This window comes from Pieris napi, chromosome 14, assembly GCF_905475465.1.
Source record: "Pieris napi chromosome 14, ilPieNapi1.2, whole genome shotgun sequence".
Classification (NCBI taxonomy): domain Eukaryota; kingdom Metazoa; phylum Arthropoda; class Insecta; order Lepidoptera; family Pieridae; genus Pieris; species Pieris napi.
Window position 1 is genome coordinate 6,950,140 of NC_062247.1, and position 25,745 is coordinate 6,975,884.

At 32.2% G+C, this 25,745-nt stretch overlaps 1 protein-coding gene across 9 annotated transcripts in view; it reads left to right on the forward strand.

Moving 5' to 3' along the window:
• The window catches only part of LOC125055878 (protein sickie), a 162,077-nt gene that overhangs the window by 93,738 nt on the left and 42,594 nt on the right, over positions 1-25,745 (forward strand). For 7 of the 9 annotated variants that reach the window (XM_047658534.1, XM_047658535.1, XM_047658536.1 and 4 more), the window contains exons 4-8: positions 8,027-8,130; positions 11,732-11,831; positions 12,011-13,762; positions 24,422-24,587; positions 25,164-25,295. In XM_047658534.1, the coding sequence (XP_047514490.1) occupies positions 8,027-8,130; positions 11,732-11,831; positions 12,011-13,762; positions 24,422-24,587; positions 25,164-25,295 (2,254 nt within the window). Of the gene's footprint in view, positions 1-5,073; positions 5,216-8,026; positions 8,131-9,436; positions 9,494-11,731; positions 11,832-12,010; positions 13,763-24,421; positions 24,588-25,163; positions 25,296-25,745 lie in introns of those variants that run through there. The other 2 variants (XM_047658542.1, XM_047658543.1) reach the window with 2 other exon arrangements.

The window sequence follows — 25,745 nt, forward strand, 5'->3', positions numbered from 1 at the left end:
TGAACACCTACTTGTCTAATAGATTTAAAAATGATCATGAAACAGATTCAGACATCTGAGACCCTGACCTAAAGAAGTTGTAGCATCACTGATTTATTTATTTTTTTCACTGCAAATCATATGAACTATATTGTATCCAAATGGGATTTACTCAATAACATTTATTACAATAATTGTATGTTTATTATAAAAATCTCCTTTCTTAAACAATGTATAGGGAATCATTGCTAAATGTAATAACTAAAAGATATATTGTATTATTCGAGTAGGTACTTGTTGTATTGAATGACATTTTAAAAAAGGAACGAGAGAGGGTGACCACAGTGATAAATCTGGTTTAATGTCATGAGTTTGCACTTCGTATCTTCTCCCTTCTAGGTAAATTAATATATATTGGTAACATTAGGAAAATTTATGGTCCAAACATTTGTTTATTGGAAATATTTGAATCTAGGAGACGTTTCATATATAATTTACAACGCTTCATTGGGTAATGGAAAGTTTTGATTTTTCCCCTAAAATAAATAATAATATAGTATAAGTATTATTATAAACTGTATATTTGATTGTTATGTTTAGGTTTTAATAAACTACGTTACGTAATATCGATAACTTTGTGTGTGACAAAAAACCGTTGACCTATAATATCTATAAGATTCTTAAGATTTTTCACTTGAGTGCATTCGAAGCAAATGTATTTCTTAATGATTATTAGAAAAAAAATTATAAGAAGATTTACTTGCCACAATGGAGCAGAAATGGACGTGTATTGGCAACATACAAGTTTCATAAAGATGTAGTAGCTCACTGTAGTGAGAACTGTATTTTAATAGTATTTGACTTTCCAATTACATTTTATGTGTTACAAATAAAAAGAAAATAATTAGTCACATAGAATTTATACTTTAGATTGCTCGAGGCTGTAAGTCTTACGATTTCGATATTTATGAGTAAATAATTTAGACTAATACCGCACCTTACCAAATCCACAGTCAAAAATGTATTTCTACGTCATTAAGGCGGTACCTAAAGCAAATAAACGGGTTCCTATTTTCCAAATAGAATGTATCAGGGCGTATCAACAATTTAGTAAGGTTTGAATTTATTATTTACATACAATAGGTAACAACTCGATTACAGGGTATTTTAATGCAAAATATAACAGACGGGAAATGACTGCTTGGTTTTGAATTATTATAATCATGTCTAGGACATGGTAGACATTTTTTTATAAATTTAATTTAAATATATTAAGAGCCATTTTGTACTTGTGGCTTTAGTGTGCGCCTCACAACCCTGAGGTTGTAGGATCAAATAATAACAAAAATAAACCATAAAATATGATACCGATACAGAATTCTGAAAAATATTTTTTTCTGATAGTGTTAACATACATCACGTTCTGTGTCGTTGATTTTATTTGGACAGACTTTTGTTATTGTTTTCCGCTAGGATCAAACCCAGGACTATTGCGTTAGGTATGCCACGCATCCCCAATGTGACAGGTACCGAATATATTACTATAAATTGTTATTAAATATAAAACTTGTAAATTAGTCTAGGCATTTTAATAGACAACTAGATGCCATTTAAAAATATTGAATCACTGACATTATCTTGTAATAAATAAAGCTTGTTATATAAACCTGAATAGCCACTTTGTACGTCAAACTGAGATATTATGCTGTCATATTGATTGAATTATTGTAAATGGACTATCTTTGTTCACTTAAAATAGTCAATACATGGTATGGTTCATAATTTATATTGCTTCTATTATAGTCACTTGATAGAACAAAGAACTTTAGTCTCTATATAGAGGGAGTTACCATGTCCCTTAATTAACTGGTTGTCACAAGGAAACTGTGGCCAAGCACGCATTAGCAACCATAACTTTTAAAATTCAATATTATCCCCAAACTATGAGTGCAGATCAATTTGAGTTAAATAGGTTAATTTGGCAACGGATTTGGAAAACCAATGGATAATTGATTTTCGTTCGTTGAACATTTCATAACGTTGGTTGTAATGGATGCATTGAATTATAATTATTCAACGAAATATTGAAATAAACTTTCTCGAATCCTTTTACATCACTTATAAGGATTTTTAAAATATCGTGACATTTTCCTAGTAGTTTATTAGGTTCTTTGTCTTAGTTACTATAAGATAGCATTGACATTTTAATCCCATTTAAGTAAATTTGATTAACACCCAGACTTTATGCATATAATATAAAAAATAGTTGAAAGTAGACATTTATTAAATATGTCGTATATTCGATTAGATTTTTATTTTATGAATATCTAATATATATACAAAAAAATTATATGTGTAAAAATTTGTATGTGTAGAAACTACAACTGCTATTCTGGATATAGAAACCGGAATATTAAGTACTGTAAGTACGAAATACCTACTAAAGGTTACAAAGACCGATACAAAGTACGAGCAGGTACATGGGCAAATCCTATAGGATTTAAGCCCAGCTTGCATAAATAAGCTTGCAATACCACCAGTACAAGTTTGGACTTCCACGAAAACTAATTCAGTTTCTGTGACGAACGAAAAAAACTATTTTCTAAGAAACATGAAATCCAGTCAGAGCATTTTCATAAAATGTATGTTAATATAACATTAACATTGTTAACAACAGTGATTTTCCAAAACATTTATTTCCTCGTAATGGCTTTGTTGCAAGAATGATTTCATCTCGTGAAGGGAACGAGTCTAAAATTTCTAAATTAGGCAGCACGGTATTGAATCATACAAGTCTAGATTTTCACTCACGACCGTCGTCTGTTTCACGAACTTTCAAATGGGTCATATAATGAAGTCTGCTTATTAAAAAAAACTCAAAACTTTGTTATGACATTTATGCTATCTTCGATCCGAATCCGCTGGTTTATTTATAATAGTATATTTTCGTTCCTAAATCTTTTCGTTTATAAATAAAACACTTATCATGTAAAGTGATAAAAAATTACAATATTAAAATAAAAATTGAACGATGTTAATTTTATAAAGTATCTATAGTTCATTCTAAAAAAATGATCCTTTTATCATAATTTTGAGCTTTGAAACTTTCTAAAAATCTAATCTGGATATCTTTCTAAGTATTACACAGGTCACGGCTCTTAAAGTGTTTTTCAAGTTGACCTCGGAAAGTCAAAGGCAGGTGAAGGGGACTTCATGTTAACCATAAAAGTTCATGTCATATGTCATTATTTATTCAGCCCACTTTTAGTCTCGTCTTTCGTGAATTAAAAAAACTGATAGTTAATTATATCCACTTAATCATAATATGTAGGGTATTAATATAAGAAGCACCTACATAGAATTCTACAGTTGACCTGTAAGTATATCAATAGCATATGCAACGCTTGTTGTTTAAGTTTCTACAACAATAGGTTATTATAATATGATAGGAAAATTAACGAATTAAGTCGGATTTCATTTAACTTTTTAAGTACGTCGATGCGGTCATTAAGTTAAACTTTTGGATGTATATAACTACAGTCTACTAGCCAGTCACGATTGTTAAAACGATCACTAGAAAATCACGCGTGTCTTGTAGCGTATCAGAATATTAACTGTGTATTATAAAAACAATGGTTTTAATCCAATAGCCGGAAGAGCAATAATTTACTTATGACATCTACCTCACGACTATGACAATTATTACATAACATAGTTAACTCATACCTGTTTTGTTTGCACGTTTAGTGTTCCTAATATGTATAGGAGAAATTATTTTAATAATTGTTACCGTACACACGATGCTTATTAATCATGGTAACTTACATTTAAAATTTACCCGATCAAATTTCTTTTCATTTAATAGTTTACTTTCATACGTAAGCATTATTTTAGAATTTTTGACTTGACTTTGTCTTTTCAACACAATGCTTAGTACTAGTAGACTTTATCAGCATAGAAAAAAGGTTATCATTCTTAAAAAATTGACATTTAACACTTGTTGATGAACGTTATTATAACGTGTTCACAATATTAATTATACTTCCTTGTATAGCTGTCGATTTCTTTGCTTAGAAAAAAACAACATTTATATAAAATACAGCATTTACATTCGTTTGCTTGAATTTCCTCTACATTTCCGTTACGATGTCTACGCATAAGGACTACCTACCTAGCTACCAATACTCATATGTATTACTTTTATTCCATATGTAACGATGCAATTAAACCGTCTCTTGGTTAAAATGTTTTATTTCATTGTCGAGGTTGATGTACCGTGAATGAAAGCCGTACGGCACCCATAATTACTTTTTGTCCTCAGTCTGAATGGAGACAATACAACATAATAGAGCCCCCTTTTATAATCAATAGGACATTATGAACAATTTTGTTAAATGAACTCGTGTGACATTAACATCAGTTGTAACATTATATTTATGTATGTTAAAGTTAGTAGACACTACTGTGTTGTCTCACTGATTACGTTTTGTAAGTAGAAATAGACACTACTGGTGACGTTTTTATGTAGGAGTAGGTAGTAGCCAACTGTGCCTTCTGCCAAGATGTTACCTTTTACTTTCAACGGGAGTTGAACCCAGAATTTTATTTAAGTGCTTAATAATTTTCTTTTAAGCCGTAAAATCAATTGGAAAGCATTATGTTGTACGGTTGTCGGAGCAATAGGGTTGTGCGATAAAAATGCCAGAGATAGTTGAATATTATAAAAAATATTAATAGCACATCCTCAATACAGCAGGTGTGATTATTCTTAACTCTATGAGATATTAATCAACGACATTAATGGTATGGTACGAGGTCCTTTGTGACGGTAACGAAACGGAATTATTATTTAAAGGTAGCCCATTCCAAAAGGTCCTAGAGAGGTCCTCAATATGGCTTTAGTATTAAACGTAAAGGTATCGTTAGAATTTCTGACAGCATTGATGGAATGATGATTACGCTTCGACCGGGCCCGACCTTTGAAATTCCTACAGTGCCTAAACGATCGTAAACGATAAGAGAATTTCGTATAACTCGTACTAGCTATTTTAAAATGAAATTGTTGAACTGAATTCAAACTCTCTGATTGATCAGGTAAGACGTATAGGTTTATAAATAGTGCTGTGATAGTGTAATTTTAAGTAAATATGGGTAACACAAACTCTGGACACGGACAACGACAAAACAGCAAAAACAGAAAGTCAAGGAGTCTCCCGACATCGCCAGAAGTGAGAAGGTATGATTCATAAGACTCATTTGATTAAGTGTGAGAAATGTTTACTTTGGTGACAAATTTCTAAGAACTGCGCATTAATTTAATTCAAGTTGAAATACGTGTGGGCTTCAATGAAAATTAATTGATTGCACTGATAAGATTCTCCATTAACAAGTCTGAAAGATTTTACATCCTGTAGTTAGGAAAGTGGTGTTAAAACTCAATAACGAAGTGAAATTAAGAGCATCTACTTAGTAGTGGCGATCTAAAAATATACCAAGCCTGATTCAAGTCACAGTTCGTCGATCTTTACAGCTAGCATATCATCAATATAAGCGAGAACTTTGATCTTACCGTCTTACACGGATCATTAGTAAACAATGCCTTTAAGACTATGAGTTATAAATACTGTACAAAAATATGTAACATACTTAACATTTATTATGTATTAAATTATATGTTGCATTTTGAAATATCTTAATTTCACTCCGCACCTAATCATAGTAATGTGTCAAATCAAATCAAAATCTTTTATTCATATAGGTAATACTATATACTATACCATGTACACTTATGAACATCAAAAAAAGTAATACATACATACTTATTAAATGCTTCTAATTGTACATTTACTGCCAGTTCTCAAATCAAGGGCGTAGAACGAAAGAGAAGAACTGGCAATAAACTCTATCTCTCTAAAATTTTTTTAAACTTAAATACAAAAAAAATTAGTATCTAAATACTAATAAAGTAAAAAACATTTTTTGTATCATTTTATATTATCAAGGCTTTATTTATGGTTATAATTGTTTCCACAACAACTATAAACATGGTTTGCGCTATACTATTGTCCACATACAGATAAAACGTAATGTTCAACCTAATTTGCTTAAGGTAAAATACTATAGCAAGTTAGGTAGGTATATCATGGATACCGATATAATCACATCGGGTTTTGAATTTGGAACATTGAACCGCAAAATTTCGGCCTTCATTTCACCTGCAGGTTACCAACCTTTGATATTTAGGTCAAAGGGCTTAAGGACTTGATTTTTATCATTATCTCTCAGAAAATCGAACACAGTAGTTACCCATACATTAGCGTTAATCTATGTGTTTAATCGAATACCGTCAGTACTCAAGTGACCCAACTTGCCAAGTATTTTGTTTTATAACTGTTTGCAATTTCTTATTATGGTATTTGCCTTATTATGTGTCAATCGATTTATTATTGCAACTTTATTTTTTATAACATTTGTTTATGAGACTTTTATAACCTTCACGAAATTGTTAAACATAATTTTCCTTTGAGAGATTTTATCGCGACTTGCTTTAGAATTATAAGTGATATCGGAACCGTTTGACGATTAAATGCATGGCGTATGCAACGTTGATCGCGCAGTGCAGCCAGATGTTCATTGTTTGGTTCAAGTCATATTATCATAATTTTCAAAGCTTTGATCATACAAAGGACTTACTCATCTTTTTATAACGTTTAGAAGCGATAAGTTCTAAAGTAGATTAAACTATAAACTTGTTTGTTTACGTAGGTGGTCATACTCTTTAGAGGTCATAAACTTGATGGACCACACAGTTTTACGCCCGGATTCTTTCCAATACACCAATCGTATCCTGTCAAATGCGGTTTCTGTAGAGAATTTATTAATTCAATCTAGAGATACCGTCTGTATTAAGTTTATCATTTGACTGCCGAAACTTTATCGCAATTTTCCAATGTATAAAGTATATGTACAGCCATATCTGTCAATTTTCGCTAGATAATTATTATTATATCATGCTACTAAAAATCAGCGGTTTATAATAAACTAAAACTCTTTAATCGTCCAGCTCGATAAATACTACTCTCACCTACTAGCCTATGTTAAAATGGTTTTATTTTAATTGCGACCACGCGCCCAGCATTGTGGTTTGTGTTGACACGATCCTTTTGCTTTATTTTCACTTGATTCACAAAGCTTCGTTATTGATGCATTGGATTTGCAATAAATACATCAGATTTTCCTAGAAGAACTTTAAACCTTTTATACTAATCCCTTAATAAAAAAGCATTAGTATTATTATACTATTCTAATTATCCTTATGCATATCTTTTTATCAGAGCCTAAACACAGTTCGCAATAAGATTGATTAAGTTTTATGAAAAAGTACGACAAGGTTAATCGGCTTTTGTCAAAAGGAATGTGTCATTTTTCATAACGCATTTTTGTTTACACTTTTGTTGCGGACTCAGATATTGTTCCACATCGCAAATCATTTTACGACATATCAGAAAGACTCATATTACGCTTTATAGCTACCGAAGATTAGTATTTTATTACGAAGTTAGTAGGCAATATTTTCTTGTCTCAATCAGTTTTACAGCCTACGACAGATATGAAGTAGAATTTATAAAGTAAATTATATCTATTTGAATATGTACAAAAGTGAAAGTTGTAGTTTCTCAAGGTAGGTTCATAACACTTGATCACTTTGCAATACTAAGGAGTAAATTATTCAAATACATCTATTGTTCGTAACTTGTTTAATATAGGAATTATTATTGAAACAAAGTTTATAGTGTGTTTGGTTATTTTATGACATGTTATAGTCAATTATATATTCATTATATTGAACATATAGAAGACGAAATGTTATTTTATTTAGCTGAAATGTTTTTGTTATTTTAAGAATAGTCTTACGGTTACTTGGTGGTAACTCCAGTAGGTACTTCCTACTTAATATACCTATTTTTCATCTTTATCTGTTTATATTAAGTTATAACATTGATCATTGGAATAGTTTTTAATAACATTTTATCATCGTTATTTACAGGCAAGTCTCAGTGCTGCAGACATCCATCCCCCTACCTGCGTCTGCGGCGGCCGTGCGACGTGCCCCGCCGGACAAAAGACCGTTGCCCGCCACGCCTGTTCACGGTTAGTTAGCAAATTCACTTCTATGCGCATTACATTGCTATGATTAAAGCTTAAGGCAGTATTTTTAAACGAATAAATAAGAAGAAATGGTAATATAGACTTTATTAAATATTATTTATTTATTGGTCAACTGATAGGTGTAACTTATATCATAACTAACTTATTACCTAAAACACACTTTAATAGCAAATACAACATGGATTATACGTAATTTTCAGTAGCTTAACTAAACGATTAACCTAACCTTAGATTCAATTTTATGAATAATTTGTTCAAAAAAGTAACTGAAAATACGAAATGAGGTGATACAGATAATTTTAATGTGGGAAATTGATGTTATCTTAACATGAAATCTGCATGGGAGCGATTGGACAGCTGATAGCTTCGCCATAGATAATGACATGGTCTTTGGTATATAAAAAGCATTCGAATATATTCATAAATTGTAACAATATATCTATGCTATTTTCGAAACAGCCTTATAGTTAAATGTAAAAATGATCGCTTTTACGCATGATTAGTGTTATCATGAATGTTTCATTAATTATTTAAGAAGAACCAAAGCCAATTACGTTTAATCTTTTATCTGAATTCTGATGTCATAGATAAGGATATTTATGAAATATTATCATTACATAACACGCTGTTAGTGCTCTTAAAGTAATTTGATTAGTGATGAGAAATACATATTCCTTACTATATGAAATATAGTTACAAATCACTAGAAATGATATAAGTTTAAATTACTAATAATTATCTATATTGAAACTTAAAAAATATTCAAACAACTTTACAAGTATAAATCAGTATAAGTGAAAGAAAATTAAGCTTAGTAGCCTAAGTAGATTCGCTAGACATCCGGCAACAATGGATACGTACAATTCAATTTAGTAATTAGTTAATGGCATCTCTAGTTAGACGGAAAGGTTTTTGCTCTTTCTCAATATAATTTATTAGCGGCACTCAAGTTCACTTTGCGCAGACAAAATGACTTGTCTGGTTCTTAGTACTAGAAGTCCTATACTTGTCCTTGTGGGGTTAGAAGAATAGTTAATATCAAGTGATTATCCTACACTAAATTATATTGTAAAGGCTGTCTTATTATTTATTAGAGCTTAACAATAGTAAAATATTTATTTTAATACAATATTTTTGTTATATAGAGCTAGCTAGAACCAGTAATAGCGAGATATTCTGCGGTTTTGAACTTGCATATTCTGTATTCCATTTTTAAATAAAGAAATATAAAATGAGCAATGTAACATTATTAATCTACATTAAAATGTCTACGGATAGTGAATGAAAATACAAAAAAATGTTTATTTCAATTCAGTGCAGACCCAGACCAGTCGCATATTCGGCGGTACCTACAATAAAATCTTATTATTTTCCATTTAAAAAACGTTCCTTTTGTACGAGTGTTTAAATATTGATATCAAATATTTCTTATGATGTGTTAATTGAATCAATTAATAGTTAAAATAATACGAAAATCATTTACCTATTCATTATTATTAATTGACGGTTTAACTGTAGTATAACATCCGCTAGACATTGTGATAATGAAAACACTTGCCGGTTACGACTCTTGCGCAGGGGAAGCGATAATCTAGAGATTTATTAATGCCCAATGCTATCGAGTGTCTTGTCTGCACACTGCAGTTGATGTGCACTCTTCAAGGGGAACACTTGTTAGTGAAGTGTTAATGAAGTTAATTATATACGTTATTAAGTGTTAGTGATTATTGTAAGAGAGTAAGTGCCGCTGTTTTTCCCTTTTTATACACAATACGGAGCGAGTTTATTTATAGATAAATATGAGACATTTCTTATCATGACTGGGATATATCTTATGTAAACAATATCTCACTGTGCTCCAGAATTGACGTTTATCAAACTTTAATAATAAAATGCCTTTTAGTTATGTTAGTTAATAAAAAAAATCCGTGTCTCTATATCAGTTAAATAATATTTCATTAATTTGACGTATACTTTGATATACGATACCGGTAGGATTAAATATGAAACATTGTATATAACTATAATCTTAAAAACCTCTCATATAATATGAAAGATACATTGTAGTTACTACAGGTAACAAATAGCCAAATTTCTTAGCGTGGATTGTATATATAAACATTAACTGATTATTTTTTATAAATATTATCACGTCCATTGTTGTAGTAAATAATTACGTCTTATTGTATATTTAAATCAGTGCAAATATATTTTCAACAAATAAGAATAATGTAGGTACCATAGTTTGCGGACGGTAAGTGGTAAGACAAAATGATGGATCATTGCAAATGTACGGATGGCCCAGTAACACTTGATTTGGAGTTGATTCGGATGACGCATCCAACTTCCTCTTATGGCTACTGTTCTAATTCATTGGAATGTATGTTTATATAACTTGGGAATGCAATAGCTTCTAATGAAGGGAATACTAATTTGCCGAATTAGTGTGTTAGGAGTGTTTGGCCATGCTTTGTCTTCTTAAACGAATACTTCGTTCTAAAAATTATAATAAACTAGCAGACCGGCCAAGCGTTGCTGTAGCTAAGGTTTTTATAATATTACATAGTAGTAAACTATTCAAGAGAAACGGTAGGAGAACACCAGTCATGGGGACCACCATGCTTTATTGGTTTGGTTGGTTATGCCATTAAATTGTAGCTTATGTGAAACGTTGGTACTTTCAACACAGCGCCATCTGTTAGAATTGTGACTATTAAATAATAAACAAATATTTTGCAATAAAATAATATTGCGGGTATAAATTGAGATGTAAGCTATCCTATCTTTTAAGTTAGATCAAACGGCACACGGTGTGCAAATTTGATTGATATCGGTTCGGTAGTTTAGGAGTCCATAGCGGATAAACAACGCGACACATAATTTATATAAATTAAGATTAGTACGAACATAAAACAGTATTGGATACCTAAATAATAATTATTCATTATAACGAACAACTTCAAATTGCTCTGACAAGGTTGAAAAAAAGTTACATTTAGCTTACCAATTATAAAATTTAAACATTGTACTTTTAATACTATATACTACAAGAATTAAACATGAACGCAAACAAACATTTTACTTTAATAATTCGATACCAAACATGGTACGTCTGTTTTACGTAAATAGTTCTAAAATTGGTAAACAATAGCTTATTGGTATACAATACAATTTTATCGAAGACTACATTTCATTAATAAATTATTTAATATTCGTATTAAATTTCAGACGTATATTATTTTTTTAAATGTTTGTATTTTTTCAAAGACTACCGGGCGCAATATTGACCTAATGAAATGTACTGAGGCATGACGTCAAATTGTATTTTGTTAAACAAAGCGCGATCAATATAGGGGACCAATTTTATAGAGCTTATTACGATCAGCTGGCGTCCCCTAAATGAAATAGTTTTTAAGGGGTCGCGAGGGTCTCGGAGATCAAAATAAAACTGGGTTAGATAACATACAAATATGCGGTAATTCTTTCCCATTCAATCAGTACTAGCAGTGAACGCGACAATTGCTGGTGTTTCTAAAAAACAATAATTTTAAATCAAAGATCCTAAGAAAGTTTTTGCTCACAGGTGGAAAAAGTGGTTTATCTGCAAGCTCGAGCCGTTCAACCAGTCCGTTGGGACAAGGAGCTGCTAGTTTCATACCTCGGGCACCGGCTTCATCATCAGGGTAAGATAATAAATTTACTATCTACTATTAGTGTTGATTTATAACATATTAGTTTTTAACTGTAAATGTTTTCACACTTCTAAAAACAATTGTAATGGAATGCATAAAATTATCATATAACATTTATTTATTATCTTTAATTGTATAGTTACCAACTAAAAACATTTTGGTTTTCATAGGTCAAGACCAAACTCGTCTTTGCTAGCGCCTAGCAGTAAGATTCCATCAACCTTATCAACACCGCCGCAATATTCACAAAATGTATCCAGCCACAATGGAACTCCGACGAAGCAATCCATGCTTGATAAATTAAAACTATTCAATAAGGATAAAGTCAGCAACGAAAAGCCGACAAGTAAAAGTACTACTGTATCAAAACGAACCAGTTCCTCAAGTGGCTTTTCATCCGCGAAGAGTGAAAGATCTGATTCTAGTCTCAGTTTGAACGAGTCTTCCAATATCCCAAATACACATATCAAATCTAATATAGTTGGCCCGAAAAATCTTAGACTTCAGAATGATACCTTAATGAAAGACAAAACAGGTAAAAATGTAAAATCTAAATTACTAGGATCGAAAGCTACGAAAGAAACTTCAATGAATTTAAATAAATTAAACGTTAAATCAAATAATGAACGATCAAAAAATAGTCCAAAATTATCAACGCGTGATAAAGATTCTAAATTAGCAACGCCAAAATCTGTTAGCAATACAAAGTTAAATTTAATAGATGACAATTCTAGAAATAAGTCCAAGTTAGAATCAAAAATGGTCAAATTATCCGGTAGTCAAGCAAAATTATGTGAAAGTAGAGGAGATAATAGCACAGATAGCAAAATATCGGAAAGCAATTCAAATAATACAAAAAATCAAAGTCAAATTCAATCGCCATCACCAACAGGAGGACAAAATATATCATTACCGAATCACACTGGAATTCCAAAGCCAACGGCTGCTGTTAAAGGAACAACTAAGATATCACGAGATGAAAGACATTTACAAAAAAGTTCTAATAGTCAACTGAGCCCTATTCAAAGTAATTCTAGTTTAAACTCCACAAATAATCTAAGTGTTCCACCATACTCAAGAGAACAATCAAACGTAAATAAAGAATCAAATCAAAAACAAACATTAGCTGTTTCGCCAATGCCAGTAGCAAACAATACTCAACTTCATCAGAATCCGATATCACAGATGTCTGAAAGCTCACATTCCAATTCTACTCATAGTACTACAGGTCAGCAATCTAATTCTAGTGATGGTAGTGTTATATACAGGCCTTCTAGTGAATCGGGATCAGAAATTTCAAAAAGCAATGTTAGTTCGAATAGAAAAATAGATATGAACGCTACGTATATTAATGACGTAATAAATGAAGCAGAACATTCAGAGAAAGAAGCAGCTCAGAAGAGAAATTTAAACAGCCCCGGAATCAAGCAAATATTTGACCATAACAGAACCCTAACTGAAGAGAGACATGACAGCCGTTCTAGTACACCGACACATTGTAGAGATAATTCGTTAGGTGAAGATGACAACCCTTTAATGAATGTTCTGCCAATGCGGCCCTTACTAAGAGGTTATAACAGTCATCTTACTTTACCAATCCGAACTTCAAGCTTAGCCCAAAAGAATTTAACTGCGTATCCACATCACGCTAATACTGTCAAACCCAATTTTGGTCGAGATAATAGCTTTCGTGAACGGTTAAATTTCAATGCAGGTTTTTCGAATCCAGATTACTGTGATCTAGAAATTGCATCAGGTTATATGTCAGATGGAGATTGCTTGAGGAGAATTAACATGAACGAAGTAGACAATGGCCGTAGCAACGACATTATGGATGGTTACATGTCCGAGGGCGGTGCATCACTCTATGGTCGTCGTATGAACTACCAGCAACAATCACAGTTCCAACAAATTGATGAAAGGTAAGATATTTTCAAGAGTCTTTGTAGTGTTATTCCTTAAACAACTATATAATGTAGCTTATAGGTTTTTAATATCCTACATTCGATTAAAGTATTAAGCAAAGCTTTTTAATAGGATTTTACAATAGGTTGGGCATGCTCTACAATCCACAAGTGGTTGCCGTATCGTATCACCACGTTTTGCCTCAAAGCTATAAAACACGTATCTATTTGCTCCATTGAAGCTAAAAGAGGGGTAAACGAGTATATATATATACCTTTCTATCTCATGTTCAAAACATGAGGTTAGGATTCTTTTCAACTTATATGGTCCCTATATTAATTGCTTTATTTGATAAAATGTAATGAGAATAAAATTTACAAAATAAATAACGAAATTATATGAGATAAATAATACAAACAAAGCGTTTATTTGAACACCCATGCGATCCGGCATCTCCCAACGAAGACTCACATAGCGCACTCACACTGTCGCATCGCAAGGGGCGAGCGGGGTGGTCAAAATCGATACTTCTACGTCTCACGTCCCTTCCCCGCGCGTAACTATTTACCACACCTCAACCCTAACCACCCGCAATACCGACCTTCAGGTATCTTGATAGCAGAATTCTAATAATTGTGGTACTATATACTAGATTCTTGATATTCACTTAATTAAAAAAATAGCTCCTTTCCTGTTTGTTTTAATTAAAAGTCTTGATAAATCTCGTATATTCCAACAAAAACATATTTGTTTTCATCATCCTTTATATATTCTCCGAATCAGTAGTAATAACTGAAGTGATTATGTAAATAGTATTAAAGGCTTACTAGTGTGTACACTGTACTCTGGAGCCTGGTGCTGGCGGACGGGTAGGGCGGGCGGCATTCGGCGCCGCGCTCTACGGGCGTGCGGGCGCGCGCTATGCCCGCTAAATACACACGTGAAAAACTTTCCCGATTTCTGATAATGTAAATCCGTTTTGAAATCGATCGTGGCATCGTTCGTTCACAGCTGGACCGCTTGACAAAGACTCGACGCGAAACGAATCCTGTGAACTGCGTTAACGACTCGGTACTCGCTCGTGTTAGTTATTAAGTGTATCCTAGAACGGAAGGACGATTTTTGTTCCGGCATGTACTGAAATTTCGGTAGCTCAAATTAATTGTGAAGTTATAAGTGTTGCCTTGTGTGTGTCTTTGCTTTTAGCAGTAGAATAATTGGTGCTTTGTAGATGTTTTATACGGGACTTTTAGAATTGAAACAAGTAGAAACGAATATGGTAAGGACTGTTACTGAGAATATTTGTTATTTTTGTTTTCAGCCATCGACTTTACACTTAAATAGTTTAAATGATTATAATTAATTTATATTGTCATACATTTTTACATATATAAGTATATATGATACCACAATTTATTGATCGTCTAATGTTCACGATCAAGACACGTTTGCATACATGCTCCCAAACCATTCATACGATTGGGTTACGAAATTCTACTTTAAACTTAACAGAATTCTAGCTGTCTATGATTCTTATTTAAGGAGCAATAACCTTCAACATGTGGAATATTATTGCAAAATGATTCGTTTATGACATCTGTGTACCAGTTGTAATCTTAATAGTTTTTACGTTTATATGTTCACAAAAGATCGTATAGAAGAATTTTTATCAAAAGTGACCCCGGCTCTTCTAGCCATTTTAGATTAGATAATCCTCTGTATGTGTAAACAACTTGAATAGCGTTTTAAGAAAAAATATTACCATTTCATGATAGAGGTCTATAGGAATTCTGTTTCTGACTTCTTCATATTTTTTTCTTAATGGATGTAAGTAGACTGGTCTACTGTGGTTTTAAATGCACATGGCATTGGTGAAATGAAACTTCTCCAAATTATTGTTTTCATTTCTATTGTATATGGAATATGGAACTATGTATTTGAAAACCATATTGGGTTGAGTTAGTCAGATAAAAGTTAAACTTGAAAAATATATTAGCTTTCTTTAGACCCAGGTATAATATGAATCATATAATCAGTTGTTAAATGGGTAATTAACAATAAAATTATGAGCGATGAGTCTTTACGAGTATTCTAATCAGGTACATACTACTTGTAAAAATATGATTTTAGTAAAACTTATATCGTGAGTAAAAAAAAGATTTTAGCTTGTCAAGAGGAAATTTGAATTCAGCATTTTGATGCGAGTCGACCTTTTTGTATCATTTTGCAATTCTGATGCAGATTCATGTTACCTTCCAAATTAATACAATAAATGCAAAGTCACTTTTTACAATTAAAGGAGATTCAGCACAGATATAGTTGTATCTTGAAGGAAACTTTAATAACCACTTGTAGATCTACACATAGAATGGGTTGCTAGAACCCAAAATTGTATCATAAATCTCTTTTCACTTTTGACAACCTTAATACAAATACTCATAGAACTTAGGAAAATGCAACCTTGCAGGCGAACGTTGCGTCGTGATTATAGGCTATTTTACAAATGTCAAAAAACATATTTTACAGCTCTTTGTTGTACAAGCATATATACATCATTATTAAAGTACAGACGGGCACAGCCGTTAGTGAATCATACTTTCGATTGTTTCATGTTTGAACACTTGTGCCACATATTGCTTCAATCAATGTCCAGTACTTGAAAAACTTAGTGTAAATCAATTACATATAAATTAATATTAGTAACTTAGTTAATTTTTATACACATTTGTTTTTAATTGAATTATTCAAATACCAAATATAATTTATTAATGTAGGTAACTTTTGTATATGAATGTCAATTATTTTTTAACTGGCAGTACAGTTCTTAAGTAAAGGGTATAAAACATACGAGAAGAACTGGCAGAAAACTCCTCCACTCCTTTAAATCCAAGTACCAAGTATGTATTTTCAAATCCATTTATTCATTTAAGTAACACAATTTACACTTATGAACGTCAATAAAGAAATACATATTAAATGCTTCTATTTTTTCATGCCAGCAGTTCTCAAATCAAGGGCGTAGAACGCACAACAAGAAAACTCAGAAACTCTCCGCCCTTCTTCTTAATCGCCAAATTTTTTGTTTTACAAAATTTTTGTAAGGAGCTGCAACCATTACTTATTGTTCATGTTCTCTCTCTGTGTTTTACAAGACTATATAACATGGAATACATTTCGATAAAAAAACCATACGTTTAGCCTCTTCCTGCAGTGGACATGGCGAAATTCTTCTTCTTCTTCTTACCCGCTCTACGCCCTTGACTTGCGAACTGGTAGTAAATGTAAATTAACGATTAATTTAACTTGACGATTCAAAAGTGGTTACCCACTTGAATAAAGATATTTTGAGTTTTGAGTTTTTTGAATAGAAGCACGCACATACATTATAGTGAGAATAACACGCAATCGGAATGTAATTTAAACCACAGTATATAAATTGCTTAAAGAAGTTCCATTCCCAAGTCGCATTTTACGTTTTCTGTGCATACACTTTAAAAAATACTAAGTTTCACAAAGACCGAGGGGTATTCCGTTCTAGCTTGGCTTGTAATTGATATTCAATACCTACGTGTTTACTAAAGCTTTATCCCTTACAATCGACGGAAGCGCTACAGTTCTAAATACAAAGTTAAACACTTAAACACCTGCTATTAGATACTTCTATTAATCCCGGCTTTCACTAGGGTTTTGTTTCAAACACGCTTTTTAACAACAATTTACAGTATTAATGAATAATTTAGAAAAAGGTAATGTTAGATGAGAGAGCATCATTCGTGTTGTTAAATCAATACAATCTGTGCAATAAGTCACTTTTACACGGTTTGTAAGCCATATTTAGAATGTATCTAAATACACTAATAATCATAATTCCTGATCTTAAGTTATATTAATATCTTCGTTATCTACGGAGTGAAGGAGAGTAGAAAATCGGCACATATAATAATATACTCGTACATAAGCAAATGACGTAAGCGTCGTATGAATTAAGTTAAATGTGTTTGTGAATAACATTTTTCGTTACGATATAACGGCATATAACTGTTAAGCTGGAATAAATTCTACGACAGGATTAACTTTAATTATTAAATAATTTATTAACATGCATTGTATATTGCCTTTTGTGAAACTGAGAAATAAAGTGAAAATTATGATATTTCAATAAAAAGAATTCGATAACAAAACGTAACGCAAGTAAAGTTAAAAAAATGATAATTAATATTTATCGGCGACGTTTCACCTACTCTTAATTAAATTTGTAAATTATATCCGTTATTCGATTTACGATCGTTGTATCTGAACCGATTATTCTTTATTTATACAAACAACAGTAGGTAACTTTAAAATTACTCGACTGCATTTACCTTTAATTTAATTTGGTAAAGAGAACAAAAAGAACGGATTAACCAAATCGAGTTGTCAACATTAGCGATGTAATAATAATATTTTTTTTTGTGTCTAGCAGGCCGACTGGGCCACGGCGGCTAATCAGTCTAATGTTAATTGTCTAATGTCTAATGTTAGGTAGGTAAGTGGGTAGAAAAATAGGTGACAACTGTCTTACGAAGCACAAAAGGTTGAAAGTCGTATCGTATATCTAGTACTGAACTAGGCGAATACAGACCGTATATTATTACTTTACATTACTTAATAGTACAAGTAATTCTTGACGTTTCAAGCTTGCCGTTTGGTACATTGTACAATATTAAAAGCACTGCATTCCGGACTGCCCATCTTGCTGATAAGAAATTGACTCGAAGTTATAGCTACTCGGAATTCATCTTCTAAGTACTCTCGATAAAATATCCGCTGAGCAACTTTTCCTATCCAACTTTGAATATTAATTTAAGTGTCGCATAATTAAATTTTTGCTTATATTCTATGTTTTAAAAAATATAAAATGGAATATGAGAACTATATATTATCAGAATTAATATGAAAATACAATCATTAGACGTTTTAGCGAAATTCAGCAAATAACGTTACGAAGTAGTTTAAAAAGTAAGGTTAGGAAAGAGAACAAATATAGTTTTGCACGCTATGGCGGGTCAATACTGGAATAAAAAATTAATATATTACAGAGGTCACCTACTGTTTACCCTAGAAACAGTCTAGACTATCGTTTTCTCAAATGGAGGGTCACGAAGGGGTCCCAAAGGGGTTCTTTTATTACACCCTAAGCATAGCAACGGTTGAATTATTATAATTTTGTGCATAAAATACTATATATTGCAGAAACGTAATTTGTTGTAAATCATTGCTGAACCATAAATAATTCTTATTCTTCGCTTTTAAGGTTGATACAGAGAACTATTAATTATAATCTACTTTGTCCACTATTACATAGTCTGTAGTACGCGTGACTTGTGTAAAGCGAAACCACTTTAATTTTTGTATACTTTTGTCCATCAGAAATATGGAATATGTTTTAGGAATTTTCAATAACGGTTTAGGACATTAAAATATTAATTCCTTCATATAAATTGATTTACGACATTGTATGTGTAATTATTTTAAGAGCCGGTACCGTGACTCAGTGGCCATATGATCGATTTATTAAACACGTTTTAACAAGAGGTTCAGGGGTTGAATTTCTGGCCTTCGTATGTATATGTATATGTATATACAGATAACGATCGAAGTTTCATTGTTCCAGTACTGGGGTTTTTCTCTAAAAATGTACTCATTTTACTATGCCTTAAAGTTGGAAACTCCCTACTATCGTATTTTGCACTTTCATCGTCGGCCAGGCCAGAAAGAAATTGCAAAAATAGAGATTTTAATATCAATATTTTTGTCTTAAAGAGAACCCTCTTGCATTGAGGATCGAAGCACCTGCCTCCTAAATTGTACCCCAGGAATTCGAAAAATTGCTGGCAATTCATTACCTCCTTAGGAAGAATAGGGGTACGTTCATTTATAAATAATGAGGGCGGTATTCAAATCCTTTCAGGATCCGTCATCATTAGTATAGAGCTTGGGGCGCGGCGTCGGATTTTCATTAAGACACCGATGTTTCAAATACTCTGCTTGCACGGTGTGAATTGTAATACCATATTTACCTAGGTTCCATCAGCAAAGCAACGAATAGAACAGAAAAAAACATACGCGTCGAAGTGTCAACCGCCTCCATCTGGTTTTTTGTTGTCGTTTCGATTGAAAATAATAGGCGCGCTAAATTCGTATTGTTCACTTATATATACATTTAAATTATGTTAATAGATTGTTAATACACATTTTGACGACTCATTGGTCTAGTGGTTAGTACCCCTGAATGCGAATCCATGGGTCCCGGGTTCGATCCCCAGCTGAGACGAACATCGATGTGATGAGCATTTGGTGTTGTGCTTAGGTCTTGGGTGTTTAAATATGTATTTATATGTCTATCTATCTATAATAGGTATGTATATCCGTTGCCTAGTACCCATAACACAAGCTTCACCAGCTTAGCATGGGACTAGGTCAATTGGTGTGAATAGTCTGTAAAAAAAAAATATCAGTTTGACGTAATTTTTTTTTAAATTCGCATAAACATTTCATTCCAAGTCAACGATTTCTTTTAAACTGTAACAGAAAGTGATGATGGATAGCACGTTGTTTGTAGGAAACCTTAGTGTGAATCGTTACAATAACTGAATCCTATTTGGGTCGACCTTCGGTTTAAATATATTTCAGAATAGAAACCATCTTATTCGTATACGTTTTTAATTGTTTTAGTGCTTCATTTGTTTCTCTAAAATTTAACTCTTTCACCATGATAAATAGAGACACGTACTTAGGTGCACTAATTAGGTGTGTTATTAAATTATAAGTTAAGTATTTTTATTAGTAAACTCGTAAATATTGTATTTACAATTTTAAAGTAATCGCTTTTTAGATTTACCTTCAACCCAAAATCGCGGACATTAGTTAGTGGAAATATATAGGTCTTGCGCTTTTCATTATTAAAGAATGTTTTTCATTCCCTTTACCTCTTTAGAAAATGACTTGGATGCCTTTATAGCAAAGGAACGAGATAAACACACGTGACATAGTTTCCATTCAAAAATAATAAGAGTAGGTCCCTTTTATAAGATGAAAAACACAGCTCGTCGGTGAGTAATTCTAGATATGGTTATTGTGAGGTCCCGCAACCCATGGGGTAGACATATTTTTGCACTTTTTTTCGTAGTTTTTTTCTATTTTGTGATTGTTGATTCGCCGGTGGTCAAACCGAGGGTTTCCAGGTTAAATCAGTCCCAAAATATGACAACACTTATATAATTAAATATATCATAGCTATATATATTATTAGTTTATATAGTTACTTATTTGGGGTTGTCAACTGCCCATTATACGGACTTTTTAATTTTTACTGTATATCGAAATCTTTAATGACATATGAAACTTTAAAAAACTAATTACTATCGAAATTAAGAGATTTATTAATCTATTTGACGAACATTATAATAATTATCCCGTTCTACTATTGACAAATCAAAATATACTGATAAAAGTTGGTTTCAAATTTTCCACGAACATCAATGTATTTTTATTTGTTTTCATACATTCTTATCAAGAACTAATAACTGAATGAAAAGATCTATTCATTGGAATGAAGACTTCTTTGTTCTTCCGGACGTTGTGATAGATGAGCTATATACGTATTCCTTCATGTTTAAGGACTTTATTGCTGAATATATATTATATACATTTTCGCTTCATGGTAATTTTTCGAGAAAAAAATCGACATTTAAAAGGTTGTTTAACTTAATAAAACTGTATTTGTTTAATTCCAGTAAAACCAGAATATATATTAAAAATAAAAGCATTTCCCTGACATACATTTAAATAAGGTTAATATGTGCTTTGAAAACACATTTTATGGCCTATTCTGTTTTTCAATAAGTGCCGCATTTTAATACCAATATACGTTTCTATTCTAGGTTTTAATATTTCGCTGTTTTAAACGCTGGCCGAAAATAAAAAAATAATTTATATAAAGTAGGTCACATGCGAAATAAACTCTCATATAAATAGTCTTTGTTCCACCCCAACGTTTGTCTTTTATCTAACAGGCTTTCACAAACTTTGATAATAGTTAATAAAGTGCACCTTCCCCACAAAGCCTGCTAGGCTTCGTTAGTTCAATGTGCCTATACATGACTAGTTTCCAGGGGAAATGCTACATTGCGGCTTGTCTTTGACAGGTATATTTAAAGGCTATATATATCTTTACGAATTTAATTCAGTGGTACCATTACTCAAAACTTAGACTAACCAAAATAATTGTTAAAAATAGTATAAAGCAAAGTAAGCAAGCAGCATATTATTAAAAATAGTATAAATAATAATATTACGATTTCTTCAAATCACAGAATGCATGAAATAAAATATATTTATTTGATAGTTTACAATTTAGATAGACAGACAACACATACATATGAGACAGAAAAAAACTTCGTTACCGTTATGTTAATGAATACCTAGCTTTTATTTAAAAGTATATTTTAGTTCGCAAAAGAAAAGCCGTAAACAGAATTTTCAAACAAAATTTCAAAGCTCAAGCTAAAAAGGAAATTGTCCTGTTTCATACAAAACTTTAGGCATTACACAGGCTATTGCGGGGTGGAGACCTACATAATTATTCCCTACGCATTAATCACACAGGTGTTAGTCACCACAACCCTACCCTGAATTATAAAGGGGTTAACAGATTTTAAACTGTAATTTCGCAGGTCCCAAAGCGTAAATATTTAAATATAATTGCTCCTCAAATATCTTTCACGTCACAGAGGTCCAGGAGAGTCCTTTTAAAATATGTACCAGATCGAGTAATTTATGTAATTAATTCATGTCTGTGGTCTCTATATCAGTAAGTAATATCGATCAATAGTTTGTTAACCTTTAACCGTCCATGATCGTATTTAGTACAAAAAAAATGTGTGCGTGTACTAGGAGTACACACGTAAGAAGTGAAACTTCTTTATGACCTTATTTTTCGAAAAATGATCTACTATATTATGCAACTTATTACTTAACGAAATTGGTTAAATAAAGTTTAACAAAAGGCTTTTATTATCATAGACATGAATACAAATACAATTATTTCATTTTACCTTATTACTACTAAGATTATTACAGAATTTCATTAATTGTAATAGAATTATTACTATCATTGTTATCGTTATTATATATTTTTGTTATTAATGGCTTCGAATCTCTTCGTATTAACCGTGGTAGGGACAAGAACAAGATGGCGCGTAACCGAAAAACGTGACGATTTGCTACAAAATTTCTCCCATACGTCGATAAAGAACTTTCATTCCAACGCCGATAAAGAAGTTTGACTTCAAAAAGCAACATGGCGCGTAACCGAAAAATGTGACGCGTAACGAAAGAATGTTACACTATTTTTTTTCCAACCCCGATAAAGAAGTTTCACTTCAAAAAATTAAATTGTAGTCCATGCTTAAAGTTACTTTACTAAAAGACACAGTCTCTACGGGATCCCACAACGTTGTAAATTGTTAAAGTTTATTATTGATGCTCTTCAGTAAAACCCCAAACAGTGATCGAGCTTCACAGCATGAATAATATTGTGCAGTGTTGTGTGCACTTTGAGTTCTGACTCATCTATTGGGGTTCGCCTCCCTCGTTTCTTTTGTTAAACGTCAGTTGTTCTATACAGATAAAGGTATGAAAAATTGAAAAACGTTTTCAAAAAGAGCAATCATTGTTTTTTATCTGAAGATTTAAATGCGCTTCGGTTGTTACATATATCTATATATATAAAAGAAAGTCGTGTTTGTTACAACACTTATAACTCGAGATCGGCTGGACCGATGTTAGTTATGTCTTTTTTGATGGATTTTTCTCCACTCCGAATAGCAGAATAAGTAATAAAATATCGGATAAGTTATCGAATAACAATAAATTAATAAATTAATTTTACGAATGCACACGGCATGTGGTGACATTTGTTGACAAAACTACGCATCATTTTACGTCGAATTCGTGTCACTTCAAGAAATTCCGAACTTGAAGTAAATGAGGAGATGCATAACCAGGCTTTGATCTTGATCGAAAACATGTGTTACCTCATCAAAAAATGTTGTAAAGCAGAAAGTGCTTTAACATGCAGTATCGCAATATTGGCGATAGAGAGAAGAGGCCTAATGTGTAAAACTGCCATTATTCTTTTGCAATGGCAAGCAATAAAACATTTCTCTATTTGCAAAAAAAGTTATCACCTTAATGAAATCCTAAAATAAGTTTAACTAAAGTAACAACGATATTATTATTAAGGCGGAACGAAGTTAGCCGGGTCAGCTAGTAAAATATATTTTAAAGTAAATATTAAATTACGTAAGATATTACACTTGAAGCATTGATTTAGACATAGACATAACATTTATTACAAACGAAAACACAAACACATAAACACACAAAATAACAATACTTAAAGAAAAAATAAAATAAGACATCAAAAACAAGAAAAATTAAAAATAAAAATAAAAAATTCCCTTTTGTCATTCGGTTCGCTTCCAGGGTGCAATTTCATTATAGTGGATTTGAGGTTAGTTTTACTATAATTAAATGCGATAATTTCACTTACGCTAACTGTTAAGAGAGTGTGTTAAAGCCATAAAAAATAGTATGTGAATTTTTTGTATTTAAAATTATTTCTTTTTTTCTAGACGTGGAGCACGTAGAAATATGGAAGGTGGGAGTGGAGTTGTGTACCGTGTAGTAGGACGAACTCGAAAGACGGATTGTGGGCAGCAGACGGAGAGACAGCCGCCTAGGCAAGACACAACTTGGAAGAAGTACACCGACTCCCCTGGTGTTGGGGCTCCACCAATGGTAACATGACTTTCAAAATTATTTCTACTATGAGAAAAGTAGACAACGAATGGTTATTAGCGTTATTTATAAATACTCTTTAAGCCTTAATTAGGTAAAACATGTTTTGTCACGTTTTTTTACCACGTTTAGATGCCACGTGAAGGGCAAAATAAATTTTGATTATATAAACATGGTGTTTAGGCGTCATGACCTTTAGTAATTTACGTAGTCTTTAATCTGTAACTTGCGAAGTCGGCCTAGGTAAGGAACTAAAAAATTTTGGTAGATTAGCTATTCTAATTACATACATATTTATTATTTTATAACTTTTGATGAGGGTAATCCATAATATTGTAACTAGGCCGATCGTCATATTTGATTCTCTTATTTTTGTTTCGCTTGGGTCCCTACGACTGATAATCGTGTGCCTTTCTTCATGTTAAAGATATGTATATCGAGGCGAGGTATGTACTACTCAGGGTTTCTTTTTTTAATGATAAAATTGTGTTACAACGGCCACCGAACCGTTCTGTGTCGTTCATTCCAACCGTGGAAGTGATAAAATAAATTCAAATTATATTCGAAAAATTTCAGAGCCAGCCACCGGCTCCTCCGAGTCCATCTCATAGTCGAAAGAGTGAGCGTCGTGCGGGTCACCACTCGCCACAACACAAACGAGAGAAACTCACTGCGGCACAGCAACTCGGCATCGCGCCACACCCTCAGGTATTGCAAGAAATATAGTACAATTAAAATAATTAAACAATAAGGAGAGCAACGGGCGGCTAATGTGTAAAGAATGGTTTAGAATTAAATAAGATGAGCGCCAGAAGTGCAAACCTTCATAAGATATACAACTATTTACTACATAAAGATTGGAAAAAACAAACCAATTATAACATATGTAGACAGTAACAATCTAAAAGTTTTACTAAATACGCAAGAACTAAATGCCATCATAGACATCACCATTCTCCAAAAACAAGCCGACATTGACACCTCAACCATAACCAATAAAGTAGTTGGAGATACAGTATTCATATCTTGAGGGTCTCAAGACGGTGCACTGACGATACACCGGCTGTATGCTGTGCAGTTTTTGATGAACCTTTTAAATATGTAGACAATGAAAAATATAATAATTACCATTCCGATGTTATATCGGAATGAACAAGG